The sequence below is a fragment of the Opisthocomus hoazin genome, chromosome 3 (assembly GCF_030867145.1).
Source record: "Opisthocomus hoazin isolate bOpiHoa1 chromosome 3, bOpiHoa1.hap1, whole genome shotgun sequence".
Lineage (NCBI taxonomy): Eukaryota > Metazoa > Chordata > Aves > Opisthocomiformes > Opisthocomidae > Opisthocomus > Opisthocomus hoazin.
In genome coordinates, this window is record NC_134416.1 from 51,028,400 (window position 1) to 51,043,117 (window position 14,718).

The 14,718-nt window shown below is 43.4% G+C and overlaps 1 protein-coding gene across 4 annotated transcripts in view; it reads left to right on the forward strand.

Annotated features, from left to right (window-relative positions):
• The first annotated feature begins 1,220 nt into the window (after positions 1-1,220).
• The window catches only part of TRAPPC8 (trafficking protein particle complex subunit 8), a 60,711-nt gene continuing 47,213 nt past the window's right edge, over positions 1,221-14,718 (forward strand). The window contains exons 1-3 of one of the 4 annotated variants that reach the window (XM_075416250.1): positions 1,221-1,541; positions 10,767-10,961; positions 13,632-13,715. In XM_075416250.1, the coding sequence (XP_075272365.1) occupies positions 1,385-1,541; positions 10,767-10,961; positions 13,632-13,715 (436 nt within the window). In that variant the 5' untranslated portion in view covers positions 1,221-1,384. The remainder of the gene's footprint in view (positions 1,542-10,766; positions 10,962-13,631; positions 13,716-14,718) is intronic. The other 3 variants (XM_075416251.1, XM_075416252.1, XM_075416253.1) reach the window with 3 other exon arrangements.

Here is a 14,718-nt window from a genome sequence, read left to right on the forward strand (position 1 = left end):
ACTATAAAAAGAACCTCATCTTCTTTTTGCTTTTATTAATGGATCTTATACATGAAGATTTACCATGGAAATTAGTTGCACATAAAGAGTTCTTCTGGCAGTGGGAGAAATAATGAGGCTTGGCTTCTTATGCCCTTGTAAATCCTGCATCTGAAAAGCAACATGTCATCTCCCACTGAAACTAAGCGATAACATCATCTCAGACAGCGGGATTTAGGGAGGAGTGATCTCATGTTTGAAGCCTTCCCTCAGAATAAGCTCCCTCTCCTGTACTTACCTGGCTCACTTCAGTAATCCCTAAAAAATTGTTGCCTGACAGGCCTCTCATATACTCAGAAGCAGGCTAACGACTTCCAGTTCCCAGCCTTGCTAAGCCTCGATTTCCAAAGACATAAAGGGCTTTTTCGGATGTTTACCAGCCCTGTCCTACGGACTGTCCCCGACACCACGCTAAAACCCCACCCTACAGTACTCCATTTTTGTAAAGGTCATATTCAAAATTGCTCATTCTTAACTGTCGCTGACCATCACTGCTGTCTTCCTTCCATGTCATGTCCTTACTCGGGTTACAAACTTAGTAGCAGGACTTTGCATAATACCGTGCGTTAACAGGCAGATCTCAAAAATGAAGTTATCTTGCACGATTTTCATTTTACGCACACAACTGAGAAGAGACAGGTCCGTCGGAGAAACCCCAAAAAACTTTTTACTTTTTAACCGTTCTGGCTTTTTTTTTTTTTAATTTTGATAAACAAAATCTCCAGAACCGCATTCCTGGATGGATTAATACTTCTCCACTAAAACCCCCCGAGCTCTCACCGCCCAGCGAAGCTCTGCGAAAGCCCGGCAGACCCAGCTCCCCCCCCGCCCCCGCCCCTCCTTCCACGAGCAGCGGCCAGGCCGGACGCAGAGCCGGCCCGGCTGCCCAGCCAGGGCAGAGAGCCGAGCATGCGGCGGCGGGCTGAGGCCAGCGGGGCCGGGGGCAGCCGCCCTCCGCCTCAGCGAGGTGAAAGCCGTTGGCGGCGTCAGGCGGCGGCTCCCCGCCCCCTCGGAAGGCACCAACGCCCCGCTGGGGGGGGGAAGCACACGAACCCACCCCCGCCCGGCCACCGTCGCCTTCCCCTGCTCGGCCGCCCCGGCCCCGCCCCTTTCGGCCAATCACATGAGGAGCGCGGGGGCCGCCGGGAGCGGGCGCTACCGGAGGGGCTCGGCTGAGGCGCAATATGGCGGCGCTGGCCGGTTGCTGAGCCGTCGGTGGCCGCGGCGTCGGGGCGGGCGGCCGTGAGCGGGAGCGGCGGGCGGGCAGAGCGGGAAGCCGGCGGGTGCCGGGCGGAGAAGAGCGGAGGAAGGTGGCGGGGCCGGCTGGGGCCCGCGGGCGGCGGCGATGGCCCAGTGCGTGCAGTCGGTGCAGGAGTTCATCCAGGACTCGTTCGTGCCCTTGGTGGCCGCGCTGTGCAGCGAGGAGGCGGAGAGGCTCACCCGCAGGAACAGCCTGAGTTTCGCCGAGCTGGTGAAGCCCTTCTGCCGCCTCACCTCGGAAGGTCGGTGCCGGCCCGGGATCGGCGCGGCTTGTTTACACGGGGCCGGGGGGAGGCGGTGTCGGTCCCACCCCGAGGGAGGGTGGGGGGTGTGTGCGGGGTCCTGCCCGGCCCCTCTGCCCGGCGAGGCTGAGCCGGCGGGGCCGGGAGGCGAGCCGCCTGCCCCGGGGCCGCCCGGTGGGGGGGATTGGCGGGAGCGGTGGCAGACGCCAGGCGCTGCCCCAGCCTGCTCGGTTTTGTTCGGTCTGTTCTCCCGTGGACACTTGGAAGTTGGGCTTCTCCTGGGGGCGTCACAGAGCCGCAGAGAAAGGGGTCTGCAAATGTAGCTCTTCCCAACCGATTTTTCCTTTTTTTTTTTTTTTTGTTGTTTTCGAAAATGACTTTACTGTCATCTGGCTAAAACTTGTACCTGACTCTTGCTGTCCACCTCCTTGGATTTCACACGTGTGGTGAGGCTCTTAGTAAAGTACCCGGGCGTTGAAAGTGTGGTCAGCCTTTCGGAAACATTAATTGTAATTTGAGTTGCAAGTCTTTGCTTTTGTTCACCTGTAGTTTTACTGTATGTAGTTTTGTTTTTGTTGATGTTTCTGTGAATAAGACCCCTCCAAAGAGAAGGTGGGAATTGAGCTGGGTATGTGGGATAGGTGAAATAACCATGTAAAGTAGCAGCACACCTGGAGATTGACCACTGAAGAGAAACAGTAGGATTCGTTTACTGTTACTGTGTGGTTTTGTATATTTCAATTTTAACTAAGCTGTGCTTTTCAAACCACAGCTCATCAGAGTGGTATGTGGGACAGCAGTTGGAATAAAACTTCTTGTCAGAATAGCAACGCAGTGACATTTGTTAGATTTGGTTTCTGACACTTAGCTCAGGCTTAAGTCTTTGTGTCACGTGTTGAGGAAGCAGTGCAAGAAAATGAAGCTTGTCCTGTCACTGGAGTTAGACTTTTACACTGCTATTTAAAAAAAAGACACGAACTTTAAAAGCTTGTATGTGTTAAAATCTGCCTTAATTCTGTAGCAAGTCTTAATAACTTATTAACCATAACTTGTTTATAAATGTTTTTCCCTTTGTTTAGCAACACTCACGAGTTATGTGGGAACGTGGCAGAGATAAAAATAATAAATGCAGAAGCTCACATCTGTGGAGTTCTGAAGTTACTTAAATATCTCTTTAGGTTCTTTGGTGAAAGGTGTTCAAAATGCGTCTAGCAAACAAAACCAGGCAGCCTAGTCAAAACAAAGCATTTGCTCTGAAGAACACTTAGTTGTCTTGTTGCTTAGTTGTAACCCTTTTTGTTCCACCTATTGTAACAGTCAAGGAACTTGCAAACTTCAATCATCCTCAGTGTTCCCCGTGTAAATGCAGACCTCAGTAGTATGTCAATGGTTATAAACCAAACTAATCTTCACTCTCTTTTATTAAAGGACCTGAGGGTCAGAGAACAGAGAGGCTGAAGCTTGGTACAGTGGGTTTTGTTGCTGCAGTACTCTCTATGTATTCTGATTCAACAGGTTGCAAGCTTGACTGCAGTTCTTCACTCAGCGTGTGACTTCCTCTTCCATTTTCTTGGAAAAATCCTTACTGCACACTATATGTAACTTCTTGTGGTGAAAGCCAGCGTGTGTGAGGGTAGGGAAAGCCTGTACTGGGCATGTTCTTCAGGCAGAAGAGTAGTTCGGTGCAATAAAACTTTTTATGAGTTTGTATAACGGTAAGCAGTTTCTCTAGCTCCAGAATTTGTGGAGTTCAGTGACAGGGAAATGCTTGCTGCAGTCTGCACAAACACTGTTAATTGTATCCTATGCACAAGACCTGGAAACATAGGATGAGTTCCTAAATTGCTCTACCTGACTCGGTTTGACCAGACTTAGCAGTAAAATATTTCTGTGGTGCTTTTCATGTCTGGTTAAGAGGACGAGGGGTGTGATTAATGACCTGATCATGGTACAGCAGAATGTGTGTACATGCAGATCCCTCCACAACTGCGTTTTTCACTACTTATGATTGTTTTGATGTCTTCACTTTTAAGCACGGTTTTTATTAAGGAAGCATGGAATGCTGTCCTTTTTTTTTTTTTATTAATACTCCTGTATTTAGTTAGTGGCTATTTCACTGACTTTGTAATGTGAAATTGGGTGGATTAGTATTTCATCTCTCTAGAAATAAGCTGTCCCTTGTACTTGTGCAAAACTTTAAAGTACGTACGTTACTTCCTAAACTCTTCTACAATTTTAATAGCTCAGTCACTGGTTTGCTACTGCATTTTTAGAGTCCCATTACAATACAGATTTTTCTCTGAAGTTTAGAATTTACATAGCTTATGAGCCTGCTGAAGGCTGCATGTTCGTCAACATTCTCACTTGGAGAAGCAGTGCAGTTATGAATCTCATGATTTATATGCAAAGCAGTTTTGATGCACAGAAACTATGATAAGCTTTCTACTGTGTATGTATCGATTGTCCTTTGTGCCTTAACAGAGGTGTGGAGGCCCAGACCACTGCTTAATTCTTCAAGTAGTGTTAAACCACATGCTTCTTGTGGTTGTTCAGTCCAAAGAGACCAGGTTATATTTGATTTCAAGTAGAACCACCAAAGCATACATAATGTAGAAGGGGGGGGGCCGCGGGGGACGCCCTCTACACTGATCGGTATTAATCTGCTCATCAACTTGTACTTATCGGTGACTTTCTCTAATGTTAGTGTGGCCAAAAATACCCTTGTAATATAGCAAATTGTGATGGTCAGAAATCTGAAGCACAGGTTCAAAGTGCTGCTTACTGTAATTTTTAGCTTCTTGACTTTCATAAATAAGTCACTTTTTGTTATTGAATGAGAAATGGTTAAAAAAGTGAGAGAACTGCTTTACTGTCCCAGTACTTCGTTACTTTGGGGAGGGTTTTGTTTTCCTTAAAACTTCCATTTTTCTTTGATAAAGGAACCCAAAAGTATGTTGTGGATTTTGTACCTGCACGTTTATTCTTGAAGTGGCAGTCTTTCTTAACTACTGTGTGTGGCAGTAAGAACTGATGCCTAATTTAACAAATGTATATATTGTGTAGGTAGGTTTTCTTTAAACAGTGTGCTGTTTTTAAGAATACTTAAGAATACTGTCTGAACTCATACTGTCTCAGTGGGAGGGAGAATTACATTGTACACTTCAAAATAGCAAGTGTCACTTTAGGATAGCCTTGGTTGCTCTTGAACCAAAGTGTTTTATGTCTTAAAAAGAGGGAGCTTCTTACAACTGTACCTGATGCTAAGCCTTAAATGTGTGCTGGAAGTAAGGACGTATAATACGAACACTGCGTTTATTTGATGAGCTTAGTTTGATCTTAGGAGTTCATTGTTCAGGAGTATTTTAGTCAACATCTCAATATTATCAGCTTCTGATTAGAAAGATCTTGTTCTAGAATATGTTACTACTCCCACTTCTGGCAAAATACTTTCTGAAATGATCTTGTGAGCACTTCAAGGAAATGTCTAATACTAGAAAATTTTTATTAGGCATTAAGGCAACATCTTGGTGGGTTTCCAAATGTGTCCTTTGTGTCAGTCCTTAGCATTGCACATATGCCAGAAATGTTGTGTGTCCCGTATGGAAACATGTTTGCTCTTCGTTATTATGGCTATTATATTTTAGGAGGGACACCAAGGATGAGTTTTAGTGTTATACTGGTTTCTTTGGTTTTTTTTTTGTCTCTCCCGCTTCCTTTACATTTCATCTTTTCAGTAATGGTGTGGTAGTAGGGTTGAGAATTTACCTGTATGGAAAAAAAAATTCCCACTCTTCAGGTGATGGAAATGCTGACCTGGATCAATTAAGTTTAGCCAGCACAATTGCCCTCCTCTGTGTTGATACAGCCTTACAATGAACCAGTTCAATCTGAAACCTTATAGCTGAAAAAATCCGATGTATTTTTAGGTAGTTTTGGACAGGATCAGTTCTCTAAACTACTTCACTATGTTTTCCCTGTGAGCTTCAGTGCTGGCTGAAGGTTGGGAGTGGATGTGTGACTGAAGTAGGTAGTATCGTGCCAGTCCAGACTTGAACTTCCATGGAAATCTGTTTTAACGGCGAAGATGGACTGTAAACACATCTAGCGTGATCTGTCTCGGGCCGAGTAGCTGTTACTTCTGAAGAGGCTGGTGGAAAAGGTGTGGAGTGCCCTCCAGGCTGGAGGGGGCTGAAGACTCAGTTTCAGACCTTCATGGTGTGAATTTTGTGGTGAATGGAGACAAGGAGAAAAACAAGAATTTTCCTTTGGGCTACCTTTTTATATGCCATGCAGTGGTTTGTGAAAATAAAAAGCAAAGGAGTCGAGTGCTGTACTGTGGGACACGTGGTAGCACGAAGTGTCTTAGGGAGGTATACTCAATGTGTCCTGCCTGCACTTATAGTCTGGCTTGCTTTGTGGTGCTTGTTGTTTGAAATAGGGAAAATGACATGAAAAATCAGAGCAGATCGAGGATTGTAATGTCTGTTTAAAATGTCACAAATAATTTTTTAAAAACAGATGGCTTGAGGAAGCAAGTTTCTACAAAGCGAGCTTTGCATTTACAAGTCATGTGAAGATCAAATTGTTGCTTGTGGCAACGTGTAACTTTGTCTATAAGATACAAAAGAGATCGCAGCCCAATAAAGTTTTAGTGAAAAGGTCAGAGCTAGACCTTGAGTAGAAGGGTCGGGTGAGTACACGCAAGTGTAAAAAACCTTATTTTTCTTATGATCATTTTTTGCTTTTCAGGACACTGGAGACTTTTTTGAAAAACAAAAAAAACCTCAAAAGCAGAGACTTGGGGAATAAAAGCGATCTGATATCATCATAGACAAAGTTCATTTCTGTCTTTGATGGTATTTTTTTTTAAATATATGCAAAACAAGGGCACCTCACGTGTAGCTGTGAGTTATTTGAAATTTCAGCTTTAACTTTCAGTTAAATACTGTTGTTCATTGATCATCTTGGTGGACTTTGCTGCTGCCTTGTGCTTTAGGCTTGTATTGACCCCTGTGCATTGGCTTGGGACTCTTTCTCTGGTGGCGTTGTCCCTCTCATGGCTTTCACAGAACGGTAGGGGTTGGAAGGGACTTCTGTGGGTCATCTAGTCCAGATCCCCTGCCAAAGCAGGGTCTCTTAGAGCAGGTTGCACAGGACCTTGTCCAGCTGGGTGTTGTGGATTCTCCTTCTCTGGAGATATTCAGCCTCTCTGGGCAACCTATTCCAGTGCTCCGTCACCCTCAGAGTGAAGAAGTTCTTCCTTATGTTAGGTGGATTTTCCTATGCTTCAGTTTGTGCCCGATGCCCCTTGTCCTGTTGCTGGGCACCACTGAAAAGAGTCTGGCCCCATCCTCCTGACACCCATCCTTCAGATATTTCTAGGCATTTACAAGGTCACCTCTCAGCCTTTTCTTCAGGCTAAACAAGCCCAGCTCGCTCAGCCTTTCCTCATAGGAGAGATGCTCCATTCCCCTCGTCATCCTCGTAGCCCTCTGCTGGACTCTGTCCAGTAGTTCCTCATTTTTCTTGAACTGGGTAGCCCAGAACTGTTCACAGCACTAGGGCAGAGTAGAGGAGGAGAACCTCCCCCGACCTGCTAGCCACACTCTTCTTAATGCACCCCAGGATCCCATTGGCCTTCTTGGCCACCAGGGCACACTGCCAACTTGTGGTCAACTTGTCATCCACCCGGACAACCAGGTCCCTTTCCATAGAGCTGCTCTCCAGCAGGTCAGCCCCAAGCCCGTACTGGTGCATTGAGTTGTTCCTCCCCAGGTGCAGGACCCTGCACTTGCCCTTGTTGAACTTCATCAGGTTCCTCTCTGCCCAACTCTCCAGCCTGTCCAGGTCTCATTGAATGGCAGCACAGCCTTCTCGGGTATCCACCACTCCTCCCCATTTGGTGTCATCAGCAAACTTGCTGAGGGTGCACTCTAGCTCTTCATCCAGGTCGTTGATGAAGAAGTTGAACAAGACTGGGCTGAGTACTGACCCCTGGGGGACACCAGTAGTTACAGGCCTCCAACTAGACTCAGCACCGCTGATGACAACCCTCTGAGCTCTGCCATCCAGCCAGTTCTCAATCCACCTCACTGACCTCTCATCCAGCCCACACTTCCTGAGCTTGCCTATGAGGATGTTATGGGAGACAGTGTCAAAAGCCTTGCTCAAGTCGAGGTAGACAACATCCACGGCTCTCCCCTCATCTACCCAGCCAGTCATGCCATCATAGAAAGCTATCAGATCAGTCAGGCATGATTTCCCTTGGTGAATCCACGTTGACTACTCCTGATAACCATCTTTTCCTCCACTTGCTTAATGATGACCTCCAGAATGAGTTGCTCCATCATGTTTCCAGGGATGGAGGTGAGGGTGACCGGCCTGCAGTTCCCTGGATCCTCCTTCTTGCCCTTTTTGAAGGACTGGAGTGACATTTGCTTTTCTCCAGTCCTCGGGCACCTCTCCTATCCTCCAGGACCATTCAAAGATGATGGAGAGTGGCTCAGCAGTGACATCTGCCAGCTCCCTCGGTACTCGTGCGTGCATTCCGTTGGGGCCCGTGGATTTATGGGTGTTCAGATTGCTTAAGTGATGTCTCACACAGTCCTCAGAGAAGGTCATCCTCTCTGTAGGCTTCCTTTGTTACCTCCAAGGCCTGGGATTCCTGAGGGCTGGCCTTGGCACTGAAGACTGAAGCGAAGAAGGCATTCAGTATCTGTGCCTTCTCTGCGTCCTCCGTCACCAGGGCACTCACCTCATTCAGCAGTGGCCCCACATTATCCCTAGTCTTCCGTTTGGTGCTGCTGTAGTTGAAGAAGCCTTTTTTGTTGTCTTTGACATCCCTTGCCAGATTCAGTTCCAGATGGACCTTCGCCTTCCTTGTTGCATCCATGCATGCTCTGACAACATTCCTGTGTTGCTTCCAAGTGGCCTGTTCCTCTTTCCACATTCCATAGACCTTTCTCTTCCACCTGAGTTCTGCCAGAAGCTCCTTGGTCATCCATGCGGGTCTCCTGCCGCCTTCTCTAGATTTCTTGCTCAGGGGGATGCACCAATCCTGAGCTTGGAGGAAGTGATGCTTAAACAGTGACCAGCTCTCTTGGACCCCCCTACCTTCTAGAGCCCTGACCCATGAGGTTCCTCCCAGTAGCTCCTGGAAGAGGCCAAAGTTAGCTCTCCTGAAGTCCAAGGTTTTGATCTTACTTATTGCCCCATTTCCTCCATGCGGTATCCTGAAGTTCACCATTTCATGGTCACTGCAGCTGAGGCTGCTCCCAGCCTTCATGTCCTCCACCAGTCCCTCTTTGTTTGTCAGTACAAGGTCCAGCAGAGCGCCTCTCCTCGTTGGCTCTTCAAACCACTTGCATCACAAAGTTATTTTGTGGAGAAGTTGGTCATAATGGGAGCAAAGTATTTTTTGGATAAGTAACGTAAAGCTAAAAGAGCATAACTTACTACGTGCTAATAACATAAGGCTGCTAGTGCCTTTTTAAAGGCTCACTTTAATAATGAATGTGTTTGGTTTTCTTGAATATTATTTTTGCTGATAAGTCTACTTCACTTTTTCTAAATAAGCGAACTTTCACACCAACACCTTACACGCTTGCCAGCTGTTTCTAATTCTCATAACCATTAGGTCCATGGACACTTTAACTGCATTGTTGGGATTTTTTTTTTGAGGCTGCATGCAATAATTTGCCATTTGTCAAGCAAAATTCTCATGCAAAATTCTGAAATCAATATTTAATACTCAAGACTTTTTCTGTTTTTCAAACAAGCATTTAAAAGGGAATTGGAAGTGCTGGTGTTCATAGAATCATAGAATGGTTTGGGTTGGAAGGGACCTTTAAAAGTCACCTAGTCCAAGCCCCCTGCAGTGAGCAGGTGCATCTTCCACTAGACCAGGTTGCTCAGAGCCCTGTCCAACCGGGCCTTGAATGTTTCCAGGGATGGGGCATCTACCACCTCTATGGGCAACCTGTGCCAGTGTTTCACCACTCTCATTGTAAATAAATTCTTCCTTATATCTAATTTACATCTACCCTCTTTCAGTTTAAAACCATCCTCCCTTGTCCTATCACAAGAGGCCCTGCGAAAATATTTGTCCCCATCTTTCTTATAAGCCCCTTTCAGGTACTGGAAGGCTGCAGTAAGGTCTTGCCGCAGCGTTCTCTTCTCCAGGCTGAACAGCCCCAGCTCTCAGCCTTTCCTCATAGGAGAGGTGTTCCATGCCTCTGATCGTTTTTGTGGCCTCCTCTGGAACTGCTCTAGCAGCTCCATGTCTTTCCTGTGCTGAGGGCTCCAGAGGTGGACGCAGTACTCCAGGTGAGGTCTCACCAGAGCAGAGTAGAGGGGCAGAATCACCTCCCTCGAGCTGCTGGCCACACTTCTCTTGATCCAGCCCAGGATATGGTTGGCCTTGTAGGCTGTGAGTGCACACTGGTGGCTCACGTTGAGCTTCTCATCCACCAGTACCCCCAAGTCCTTCTCTGCAGGGCTGCTTTCAGACAATGTGTTATTAACGTTGACTTTAGTTGATTATTTTTACTAAAAGTTCGTCACTCAAGTAGTGTAACTTCAGTAACATTATTTTTTTTTAAATAAACCAGTTGTGTGAATGCTTTTTGGAGAACAGGGGAGTTATGAAACCATTCCTTCAAAAAAAACCCTAAAACCAACAAAACAAAAATAATCACACTGTAGTATTACAAATGAAAGGATATGTTCATTTTGGATGAACTGATACTATGCTATCCCTTTCAAGTTTCGTGAATACTGTTATTGTGTACTAGGTTTTCTTGGAAACTGGGGACCCCTTGGAATAGATCTTACGTGACATCCACACATAGTTACTATAGGCTTTCTGTGCAAGTTGAGTACGTTCCTCAAGGAAGGAGGTGCTGCAGTGTAAGGCATTGATTTTGAGTGCTTTGTTACTCTGAGTGGATATTCTTATAAGCTAAAATCCTGTGCTAGGTTTGGATCAGTCTGCCTAGAAGAGCCTAATGTTGAACGTGAAGTGATTTCTCATTCTTCCCTTCCCTGTTTGTTTTTGATACTCAAGTATTATGGTCTGTGATCTAAAATTGACGGTGGAGCAGTTTAGTGAAGTAAGTAATCCTTAAAGAAAAAGCAAAAATCTGTTGGGGAAATACTAGTTTATGGTAACTACCTTAATTATGTGTTGTACTTCTCAAAAAAAGCCTATTTCTTTTCTTTTTTTAGTTCACATGAGAGATCCTAATAATCAGCTTCACATAATTAAAAATTTGAAGATTGCTGTCAACAACATTATTACTCGCCCACCTCAGCCCGGTGCCATTCGGAAACTTTTGAATGATGTTGTGTCTGTCAGTCAGCCTGCTGAAGGACTAGTAGCTAATGTGATCACAGCTGGAGATTATGATCTCAACATTAGTGGTATGTAATGAGATTGTATTTTTTTTGTAACTTAACTGGAATTTACCGTAAGGTTTCTAACCTTAATTTCAAGTTTGTGGCACTTATTGAAGTTACTCTGAGAGTTGTTGAGTTTTAAGTCATTGTGTTTACTGATTCAGATTTATCAAATGGTTTTGTTCTTATATAATGCTAAGAAAGTGGCTGAACTTCATCGTTCTTAATTTCATGTTTCCTAATGTTATAATTCTTCTCAACTTGTGTTAAATCATCATATTATTTTAATGTAGGTTGACATGCTTTGATTGTGTTAACAGCTCATGAAATTAGAGAGGTTTTCATGTTACAAAACTGATACGCTAACTTTTTACGCTTTGCTGAGCAAATACTGGAACTTACTTAAAATTTTGGTACTAATGTACAGTTTTACATTGAAATTACTCCTCCTAGCTTCTTTTGTTTGTCTTTTTGCTTATTGCTTAATGTATGGAGTTCAGAAAGTTGTCATAAAAAGTTTAAGGATGAAAAGGTTTTGAGGAAAGGTATGTGATTCCTTGTCCTGTTTTTTGCCGTGCAACTCTGTACTTCATATTTCACTGTCAAAATGGCTGGAATATTCTAAAATTGTTTTTTCAGATCTCCAGGGGATAAGGGATTGTGAATAATAGTAAATGAGACCTGATCTTGAGAGCTGAGAAGATTAAACTCCTACCAATTAAGACCCTAATCCGTTAAAGCCTTTGAGTACAGAATCAATTCAAAGCATGTATGCATTGCCCTATTTAAACATGAGTAATTTATTGTACTTAAAGTTCAGCATGCAGTGAAGAATTTGGCTCTGCTATAGCAAAAGACTGATGAAAATTCTTGAGGGTTTTAAGTGATGTTGTCATAGTATGTTGATTATTTTCAATGTTGATGATGAAAAAATACGTAGTTTTACATCTTTGATACCTAATTTACAAGTCATATCCTCAACTTCATGTGAAATATTGAGAGTAAAGGAAAAGACTTGAGCCTGGAAGTTGTAATTTTTGAGAGCTATTGGAAACTACACCCTTTTTCAGTTTCCATGCCCCTGTTTATCTGTAGAATTGATGAGTTGCCATTTTTTGGTGAAATTTTTGTGGAGGGAAAGTCTGTTTGAATTCTAGAGATTGGAAGACCATAAAGAAGAGGAATGGTTTCAGCTAAGAGGCTTTTCTGTAGCATTTCTAGTGACCTCAGATTAGAAGTGAGGTATTGAAAGAAGGGAAGAATAGTGGCTGTATCAAGCCATGCCTTTTAGGTGTAGAAGCAAGTAACTCTCATTTTCTTTATTTGCTGATGGAGCCTCAGATGTACAAATTATCATACTTGACTATCTTCTGTCACTCGGTGATAAGGTTCGTATTTCCATTCAGACTGACTGTGTGCTTGTTTGACAGAAGGAGGAGAGATGTATAATCTCATTAAGATCCCGCAGAAAGACAAAATCATGTAACAACTTTGTAGTTTTGTGGTACACCGTTGTAGGGCTTTAGCACAAAACACTGGTACTGTGTTCTTGGTAATGAAATTTGTATCCCATTATTTTGTAGGAGGATGTGAGGAAGTCCCTAGCTTGTCAGGTAGAGCTCCTTTTCTAATTGGAAAACCATGGGTATTTACTAAGAAACTTATTTTTTTTCCAACTTTGTTAGAGCGTTTTATTGAAAATCCATGGAAGCATTCATTCCTGGCAACAAAACATAATCTTTTGGCATGGATATGTAAAATACTCTAATCTGTTCTTTAATATACTCTTGTTCTTCTGGTGTATTAGCTTTCTAGGATAGCAAAACATATTTCCTTAAGCTTTAGTGGCGATCAAGTGGAGTCTCTTCTGAAGGAAGACACAAACATTGTTTAAGAAGCTCATGTATGAGAGTTTCCGGTACTGGGGTTGTGATCCTGCTCTTTTCTAAAAAAAGTTTTGGAACTGCTGTGGTGAACTAGTTTAATTGTTTGTAATGGTTCTTTGTTACACTTGTTTAATAGTCTTACAATTCCATAATCTTCTTGTGCTGAGAGACCTGGTGGATTGCTGAAAGGGTGCTTACTTTCAGCCGTGTTTGCTTCTCCCATGTACTGGTGCATGTGGAGAGTAAGGAAAAGTGATTCCACTGAAGACTTGACTTTTTTACTTCTCCCAAACAAGTTTTCAGCTGGATCACTTCCCTGGCTGTGTTTGTTCAGGCCTACATGGTGCTAACGCTGGCGTGCAGCAATGCAGGAATATGATGGAGATAAGGGAGAAAATTGGGCCAACCACTTACAGCAGCTAACACCTTCAGTTACTTTAACTGTAATACTGCAGGCTGAGAAATCTCAGAAATTAGTGTCTTACATTTATAGTATCTTCTAAGTAGAAAAATAGAAATAATATCTAAGTATAACTTAATTCTTTACTACTTTATGGATTTGTATTTTTATTCAAGCCCAGAATTTGGACTGAACCAGAAATTAATACTGAATTATATTAAAGTACACTGTCAGATGTTGAGGAGCCTGAAATGTTCATGATTAAGGTTAGCTGGAATCAAATGTTTGAAGTCCCTGATGGGCCTACATGGTATAGATTTTCTGCTTCATGCTGCCAGAGCATAAAAGCCAATAGTGTGTTTGCACCTGACCCTTTTTAGTATAATAATATCATGTTTTTTCTATCAGATCGCTCAGTTAAAGCTAGTGTTCCTTGGTACAGTAATTGGAAAGAGACACTGATGGAACTGAACACATCCACGTTTTATTCAGGTATTTTTTTGTGGTTGGTGCCAGTTTGCCAAATTGCCCTTTATTTCTTTTCCATGTGCCCCATCCACCTTTCCTTACCATCTGCTACAACTGTTTAGCACTCTTCTTGGCTTAGATGTGTATTCCTCCATTTTTTTCCCCCCCTAAATGAGAAATTGGTGGTGGTGGTTGTTTAATTTTTCTTTTAGTCGCGTTTCTACTCCTGCTAATCTAAATAATTTCCATAGAGTCAGTAAGTGCAGAGTGGTGGTGGGAAATGACCTGATGCCCTAAAAACACTGTCTTTTTTGATCCTGTGGACCTGTATACTGTTACTGTTCTGTATTTCAAATGTAAATACTTTCTGCTTCTCCAGAGAAATTCCTTCTTGGGATATTAGCACTTTTCAAATTGGAACTAAGGTGTTGACTACTTAGAGCACATATGCCTCTGCCATATTGGTGTGCTTTCTGGAGTATGACTCTCTTGTAGGGAAAAAAAAAAGCACTTTGTAATACATTTTCACCTAGTTTCTGAGACTTATTGCTACAAAAACACATTGGTTACTGACCTCTCAGCTTTATACTGAAGCTGTGTGGTGTGGTCTAGAAGAGCTAGATTTTGACGTTTATCAGTTTTGGATATGAACAGAGTGTATGCCTTTGGTTAGTAGTAGCTATCCTTTCAGTAGTTTCTGTTCGGATGCTGCTAAATGCCTTCCTTTCTGAATGTGCTATAATATCAGCATCTGAAATTCGTCTTGGTCAGTCAGGTAGCTAAAAAGTGCAAAACTTCATGAAGTAGACTTCTCATTTGTAAGCTGTTATGCACGAATATTACTTACAATTTTTCTTAACAATTTCTGAACACGTTAATAAGTTTGCTTAAACTTCAGTTCTGCTTGTTTAGTGTACTGGAAAAATGCAAAACTTACAGGTCTGTGTACCTAAATGACACAGTGTTGCTATGCGCTGCTACTATATGTTATGAAATGTTGCATATGTGAAATTTTTTCAAATATTGT